Genomic DNA, 8,408 nt, shown 5'->3' on the forward strand with positions numbered 1-8,408 from the left:
TAATGCAGTGTTACATGCAGTGAAAATGTAAACAATTGTCTTTAGCTTTATTAAGTTACAAGCAACTCTATAAAACATTTAATTATAAAACAAGTTCTAGGCTTCTTATGAAAGTTCATTCTAGACCAGAGAAGTTCATTTGGATAATTGTCTGTAATTGACCAGAGAGCCAACATCTGTACTTACGTTCTCAAGGCAGTCACAGGAATGACACAGACGGTGGTGTTTATTGAAACACAATGATTCTCTCTCTCTCTTTGTCATGCACCTTCTAACTGAACTGGGAAACACATGCAAAACCCACTCACTCTCAGACATCAATATATAGTCCTGTGCCATCCAATCACGGGGCCGGTTGTTGCACGCACACACTGAACTTTATTAAACTCTGCTCTACACTGTTCCATATATGATGGCTTAAGCATGTATTTGTTAAGATACCAGCATGAATGAGTAATGTAATGCACATATACAACCAAAACAAACCAATGATCAATACATAGTGTACATCTGTTTAAACTATAAACCTTCAAAACAATATATCCCAAATATAATATTTCATCAGATCCACTCAAGAATATTTTAGTTTTTATTTCATGTATTAAGCCACTCAAACTGCCAAACATTCATGTAATAACACACTTTTTTCTTCTTTACTTTTTTCTGTTTGGTTTCCAGAGTATCTCACCACATCTCAGGGATATTTTTATCTGGAGATGCCCTGAGCACATAATGATATATGGATATCATAATGTCTAGGATCTGACTCACTTGCACATAGGGTCATTCAGTGTGATACATCTACAGCGGAGGACAGAATGTCAGAAGTAAACTCTGCTGCTCAAGTGAGCCTGTGTAACTTGAGGCATGGTGGTGGGTGGGTGTCAGATGTCACCCACTAGCATTAGTTGTTGTTTTTTAGAAAATTCACAAAATACTTTCTCACTAGTCAGAACATATTAGTGCTTCCTTTGTTCATGTGAAAATAATAGTGATTAGTCCTTGCTAAGAACTATACAACTTAAAAAGCACTCCAAATGTTAACCGTTCGTCACAAAGATTATTTCCTTTGATTGTTATCCCGAGAGCAGAGGTACAGAAAAACTGTGTAGCTTACAGTATGCACATTAGTGTTATTGATCAGGATGCCCCGATTATGTCAGTGCAATGGGCAGTCTAATAACTCAGAGCTTATGAGAAACACATTGAACTCCAATAAAGTGACAAAGGCAATTACACATCACAATACATTATGATGTTATATTAAACCACTCATGACTTCAACCATTTCCATACATCAGGAAATGCATCAGACAACGCAAACCATGGCTTTGTGGTGTATACAAGTGCAAGGTCTGTCATCCTCTTTGTAATTTTGCAGCATGTATCTTCATTGCCTCCAGCAGCTTTCCCTGAATCGATGTAATATGGCTCAGATCCACTGACAATCAATGCCAAACCCACACTGCTGTGACAGTTTGGCAAACGCAATGGAAAGTTAGAAGAGGCAACTAACACTCACATGCTAACACGTGATGTATTGGCGAATTATAACGGTGATATCTACACTTAAAGGGGGTTATTACAAGGATTACAAGGACTGCATGTGACAAGGCTACATCATGCAAAATGTCATCATTGGCTTAGTAATGATTGCAGTACTCTCCATGCTGAAACACTGCACATTGGACTATGGAATTATATGCATTTTTCACATTTGATTAATTGTTATAGCGTTTAGTAAAATAATATAAAATTTGTGTGGAGGAAATATGACCTCTATATGAACTTTTGTTTTCAGATGATGGAATATCACCTTCTCACTACTTGACTTTTATGAGGTTTTTAGGGTCACTCATTGAATCATACATGCAGACCGATACACCACTAAAGAATAGTGACAAAGAATAGATTGAAATAGTAAAGGTGTTTAAGGTAAAATAATGTCATTAAGTCATTGAATTGTGGGGTTTTAAATGCCAGTTGTGCATATGTGACAAGAACATAACACTATATTGCAAAAAGAAGGCAGAAAACCCAAAGCAAAAGAGAGAAAAAAAACCTAATGGACAATGGGGTCAAGTTTGAACTGTAAATAAACACAAAATCTAGAACTCATCCACAAGAAATATTGTTTTGTTTTTGTGGCTAACTCATGTACATTGAGGTGGATGCACCACCAGGGGGAGTAGTGTGCAAAATATTTGTGGAGTAGTGTCATGGCTGAGCACCACAGTCAGTCCATTCATCAGGTTTTTATCTAAGGGGCAGGTGAAGTAAAAAGTACACCATGTTCAGTTCAAAGTTGGAGTATATAATATCCAGCTTTTCTTTATTTAGAGTCCATTCCTCATTCTTTGTGCAAGAATCATGTCTGCTCCAAAAAAAAAGACACTTTCGTATTAACACAGAAACTGATGACACAGATATGAATCACATACACAAAACTTGACTGTATACGAGCTTCTATTTACAACACAGCATTGCAGTTGTTCAAAGATGGTCCGAATCGAAGTGAAGCCTTTACTTTCACCGGCCACCTGTTGAAATAAGTTACAAACTGCATTATCTTTGAAAGAAAACTTTTTTTTTATTAGAGAGACAGACATATACTGTAAGTAGTGTCATGCTGCAGTTATAAACTGTAAAAGAGAGTAAGTGGTTTCTTGCTGCCAGTGCTCCAGTGCTCGGTATTTCTGAAGTAAATATTAATAAATGTTGTGACTTTAGTGCAAATATTGCTTTGAAAAGGAGTGTGACAATTTACAATGTAGTGGACACACTGCATCTATTGTGTGGGATCTTGCTGACTGATATTACCACTGGTCTGTGGAAGCATAAATATGCTGCTTACAGCTAGCAGCTGGGCAGTGGAAAAACAACTTGTTTGTTTGAGTAACAGCACTCAAATGTGCAATATATATTTGTATAATGTTTTAAAACATTATTCATTCTCACTGAAGCTACATACAACTGACATTTCAGAAATTCCTCACTCTTGAGTTAGCCTTTGCACAAGCAGATAATGGTCATGTTTAATGGACTTTAAAAAAAACATTATAATACTGAAATTCTGTAGTATTCCCATTTAATTGACAGTCAAAAAAAAACATCAGGAAAATGTACATACAGTATGTATGGCAAATCTAAAAGCAATGCACTCAATTTCAGAAGTAATGCAGACACCCATAAATAGTTATGTATTAATTAAGTGTGGGGTATATTTGATTCCAGTTCTGGCCACATCTTCTCTAAAGGAGAAACACACAAGGCCGCTCAAATCAAACCAGCAAGTGGAGTCAGTTTATGAAGGTGTAGAAGTTAATGAACGTTTCATTGTTGATTATATACATTCTGACCTTCCTGCCAGCAAAAGATGTTCTTTCAACATCGACAGTGTTTATTTAGTTTCTACTGAACTTAAAAAAAATCCACTTATAAAGATCACTGATAAATGTTAGCTGGAATTGTAAATATAAATACTACCGCTTTTCATCATTAGCTTTTCAAAGTAACAATTACTGGATCCTTTGTCTACAGTATATGCACCGGGCCTTGGTCACCTTTGGAGTTTGGATTTTTTTAATGGTCTGTGAAGTGCCCTGGCAAGCCTGATGTAAATGAATGGAGCCAGAGATTGTTTCCATCATAAAGAGCTGCAGTGTCTCTAACTTTTCCATTCAAGTTGGGTAAACGGCTCCCTCTGTTGGGCTAACCATGTAGTGGAAAGTCCCATTTCAGCTCGGGCTACACAGGCTTTTGTTGTGTAACACAGAGGGAAAAGAATTAACTGATGCTTGTAATCAGTTTTTTCCCACACGGATGTTGGGGTTAAGAAGAGGATCTAAATTTGGGTCTGAACCAGCGGAGGCACGTCCAAGTTTAGCCATGATGATTATCAATGTAAAGAATCCCAGAACTCCAACCAGAAGAAGCATGAAGACCCGCTGTTTCCAGGAGAAAGACGTGCGCTTTCCACCTGTGCGATTCCTGAAAAGATAAAGAACGAAAATAAGAGATAAAGGTGACATTCCTGGTGACAAAGCCATAAAAGAGAGCCACAGCTGATTGAGATACTTACTTGAGAATTTGAGCAAACCAACTCAATGCCGGTCGTCGCCGGTACTTGTCGTCGTCAAAATCAATCTGTGTGACAGAGCTGTGACCGATATCCCGTGTGTCGTAGATCTTTCTTGGTGACGATGCTGGAGAACAACAACAAAATAACTGTGTTAATCTTTCAACAAACAATGTTCAGTGTGTGCACAAAACTGAGCTAAACATTGTTTTGAATGTTTTGGAGTACTTGAAGGTTCAGTGTGTAACATTTAAGAAGATCTATTGGCAAGAATGGAATTTAATAACATTGGGAGGTTTTTATTGAATAATCACCTTTCATGGAGGCCGCCATGTTTCTACTGTAGGCCAGAAAGGACAAACCAAACACTGGCTTTAGATAGTGGCTTTTGCATTTTTCACACACTTTGCAGCCACCGTAGTTTTTCCTTTGTGTTTGGAAGGGAAGGGTGAAATGAGGGAAGTATAATCTGCACAGCTAGATTCCATTAAATCCTACACACTGGACCTTTAAGGAAAGACAAAGTTGTACTTTAAGAGACTGTAGATTCAGAGGGCTTCCCATTGCGTTACCTGTGTGTATTGTAATTGTGTCACAGGTGGGAGCAGTACTTAAGTTGACCACAGCGTGCTCCTGCATATTTGGATCCCCATTTTTACGTGGAGCTGCAAGGTCTTCCTGTGGTGGAGCTGAGACAGAATTTGATGGTGGGCTGAGGCTGGTGGTGTTGAAAGAGTGGCTGGGGTAAATGTTACTTTGTTCTTGTGCTGTGGAAACGAAAAGAGAGAGTTTAATTAAAACACTTAAATAACACTGTGTCAACAGCTACTAAACATTCCCTGATAAATACACACGTCGTAATGAAAAGCAAACATTAAGGCTCACTATCAAATGTCGACCAGTCAGTATAATCAGTGACATCATTGGCTGCGGTCTCCTCAAGGACCCCAACGGGCTCTTCAATCTGTGAGACAAAGATTAAAGTTTTATTAATATGATATAATGCACAGTTCTGAATATTCTACTTTTTCTATTTGTTTTCAGTAAGACTTGTCTAATGGCTGTGAGATCTCCAAACAAGGGATTTAACAACAATAGGCTCTTACCAGTGGCAAGCCCAAACCAGCTCGAGCCCAGTTAACAGATGAAAGCTGTTCTTTCAGCACATCCGCAATTGGGCTGGCCAGGTTGGAAGGGGGAAACACTGGACCCTGACAGGCGGGACACTGGTATCCCGCTGGAGCCGTATGGAGAGGCAGCCGAGATGCCAAGTTATTAAGACAAGACCAGTGAAACACATCTGTAAAAGGAAGAAACGTTTTCATGTCACAGCAACACGGGTGGGAGCACAACAAACTAAATTCTATTCATTTTGTCATTTGGTTGAACTGTTCCTTTAAACATCAGTGGACTGCTTTACACAGATGCATATATTCCCAATAAAAAGCAGAAACCTGATAATCTTACCATAGCAGACCAGTCTGACCGTGTCTTGAGCAGTCAGTGGAGTATTACACAGAGTACAGTTGGGGTTGTAATCGCTGTCCTGAAGCCATTGCAAATATGACTGCACGATACACTGAAGGGCAGCAAGTGGAAATACAGAATTTTAATGTCATGTTACACCTTTAGTACAAACGTGATTCATGTGATACTTGTTCACCCACTGACCTTGTTGTGGTTGGAGACGAGGCAATGCTCGCACACATTTACACGATGCTCAAAGCAGAACAGATTGGTCACCTTTCTCTTCGGACACTTGCAGAGACCCATAGCCACCTGCGCTGTGTTGAGAACAAACAAACAAATGCAGGTTTGTTATAGATGTATACAACAAAAAGTCGTAGTTCAACATTCTGTCTCTACACAGACTATTCAGTATGAGCACAGGCTAGAAGCAAGAATAATATGTCTTTATTTTCTAGCAAAAGCATGTGACATTAAAAGGTTTGCACTGTATCCTGAGGCTAATGTTCTCTTGAACACAGACTAGACCAACATAATAGTGGCAAAGACTGACATGACTTTATATCTTTCTTTTTTTCCCCTCAGCCCCAAATTTTCTCAGATAAAGAAGATACATTTTTGCCAAATTTCTGCTGTCACGTCAGTTATGTTAAAAACAACTGAACGTTCACCATGTGGGAAGGAAATTAATAAATAGCAGAACCGATATATATCGATCGGCCAATATTATCCGGTATAAATACTGTTTTTTCCAGTATATAACGCAATGAATTCTTGTAGCTTTTATAACACTGATGTTGAGCTATTTATTTTATTATTTTTCTCTTTTATTTATCTAGAATTGGTTGACAATGTAGCCTAGATGTTATGTTGAAGAATATATAACTTAAACATTCTTAAATAAAGTTATTTGTTTAAGATAGCAGCTTTCTGAGTACCTTTGCATTGTTCTATTGGTGCAAAAACATTTTCATTCCAGCTAGAAAATCTATATCGGCCACCATGTTGGTAATCAGTGAAACTTCCTCCTCTAAAATCAGTATCAGTCTCGAAAAATCTGCTGCACGATATAATAAATACATCATAGTGCGATTATTTTCACAGATACTGCACTTGCGATTTATGTGGGAATGATTCTTTTTGCATCACAAATTGAATTTTCACTTTTTAAAAAACCTATTAAACTCAAGATGATGTGAAGTTTTACACTTGCACTTGACCATATTGCAATTCTGATAATATATTAATTGTGCCGCTCTAATAAATAGGCAATAGCCAGAAAAGGTCAGAATGTAAACCAATATCATGTACTTAACCCTAACCCATGTACATATCATATGTAAATATGACAATATGTACCTTGAGGTGATATAAATGTGTTAATGGTTATACACTTCGCCATACTATAATATACTACCAATAGCATTTATACCAAGGTATATAAGTTTTCTCTGACTGTATGTGGCCATTGTGAGGTGGCAAATCAGTGTGATTAAGTCTTTACTTAGGTATTACATTTTTTGGTTATTGTACACATTAACAGTATCTCAAATAAGTTTCTCACCTGGATGTACAACATAAACTACATTACACAATACTGTGAGAGAGGATTTAGCCACTCCTATGTTAGTATCTCCAAGGACTTTGCTCCTGATAATAGGTTGTCTTACTTATAGCCTTATTTTACTTAAGTAACACTTTCATTTCATTTTTGTTCTACCTTTCTATGTGTGTTTACTCTGTCTGCTTTATCTACTTTATTACCCTACAGCCATGCCACAGGTACTGAATGGGACAGCCCCAACCAGAGCGAACAGCCTCAGTAGATTGTGATGTTGTATGAGAACAGACATTTTGATAGACAAACCAGGGCCACATTATCGATATCGACAGGATACTGGGTTAACATGTTAACAGTGTAATGTACTTATTAGCTGGTTATCAGTAGCACTCAGCAGTAGATGCGACTCATATTGTCTGTTAACGTGATTTATACTTCTTTAGCTGTAACTGGCTGCTCCTTTAATGTTGAACTTGACAAAGTTATCGTACACATTTTCGAGAGGTCGTGCGTCAGTTCTTCTGCACTGACTTAATGATTCAACAACAAATAACAGGTCTGTCAACACCTTTTGGCAGCTACGTGAATCGGAGCTAACATTAGCTGCTAACTTAGCTGGAAGTTATCAGGTGAGGTAACGTTAGCAGCGAGCTAATCTAGCTAGCTAGTGGAGTTGAGGAAGTTCCGACGCAAAGGACAATTAATGACAAGTTACCTGTCACACAGACTCTAATCAAGCCCCGTTCGTTTCAGGTCATGTACGACTGTCATTTAAGCTCCCTTGTCAAGTTCCCATGAGAGGCGGCTCCAGGAGCTGTCATCAGTGAACTGACTCTCTGCTAGCTGCTAGCTGCTCCCTCCTCTCTCTGTTTATGTGCCACGTCTCTTCCGCTTCTGCGTCTTCTTCGGGTCTTTTTGTGAAACATTGACACTGACACCTGCTGGGCCGGAGTGCATGTTCCTTTACGTTGTCTTTTAAATGTGACGACCTTTTGTGTAGAAGTGATAACTATAAAAATAATAACTTGGGCGCACGGTGAAGCTGCATTCACATGTTTGTTTATCATCTTAAACACCGCCGTTTTGTTTAGTCACTTCATACTGTATTGGAGGAGGCTTTTCTTTATTTTACACGCACAGGTGCTTTATCTTAATAGAATCCAAACTGTCTGTGCAAGACACACACTGATATATGAAATACATGAATTAAGATAATATGTGACTACATTTATTTTGTGCTCCAATTTCTCCTTGAATCACAACCTTGTATCTGTTTGACACTGGATATATATATATATATAT

The 8,408-nt window shown here is 38.2% G+C and overlaps 1 protein-coding gene across 2 annotated transcripts; it reads right to left on the reverse strand.

Moving 5' to 3' along the window:
* Positions 1–2,570: 2,570 nt before the first annotated feature.
* zfpl1 (zinc finger protein-like 1) lies at positions 2,571–8,003 on the reverse strand. Of its 2 annotated transcripts, none has more exons than XM_035667032.1 (8): positions 7,822–8,003; positions 5,750–5,857; positions 5,546–5,657; positions 5,185–5,378; positions 4,964–5,042; positions 4,651–4,845; positions 4,082–4,205; positions 2,571–3,990 (listed from the first exon to the last, which is right to left on the reverse strand). In XM_035667032.1, exons 2-8 carry the CDS (start codon positions 5,849–5,851, stop codon positions 3,804–3,806), a joined length of 993 nt encoding a protein of 330 aa, XP_035522925.1. In that variant the 5' UTR covers positions 5,852–5,857; positions 7,822–8,003; the 3' UTR covers positions 2,571–3,803. The 2 variants fall into 2 exon arrangements, with proteins under 2 accessions (XP_035522925.1, XP_035522924.1); XM_035667031.1 differs by having other exon boundaries at positions 5,750–5,862.
* Positions 8,004–8,408: the final 405 nt, after the last annotated feature.

Source organism: Morone saxatilis, unplaced genomic scaffold (assembly GCF_004916995.1).
Source record: "Morone saxatilis isolate NCDOM2014 unplaced genomic scaffold, NCSU_SB_2.0 Contig20, whole genome shotgun sequence".
NCBI classification, from domain to species: domain Eukaryota; kingdom Metazoa; phylum Chordata; class Actinopteri; family Moronidae; genus Morone; species Morone saxatilis.

Bases quoted from the DNA above. Each gene is read 5' to 3' on its own strand.
- zfpl1 (XM_035667032.1), bottom strand. From the start codon at position 5,851: ATGGGTCTCTGCAAGTGTCCGAAGAGAAAGGTGACCAATCTGTTCTGC. The intron at 5,658-5,749 runs GTCAGTGGGTGA...GCTGCCCTTCAG, and splicing joins TCGTCTCCAACCACAACAAG to TGTATCGTGCAGTCATATTT. The intron at 3,991-4,081 runs GTAAGTATCTCA...TTATCTTTTCAG, and splicing joins TGGTTTGCTCAAATTCTCAA to GAATCGCACAGGTGGAAAGC.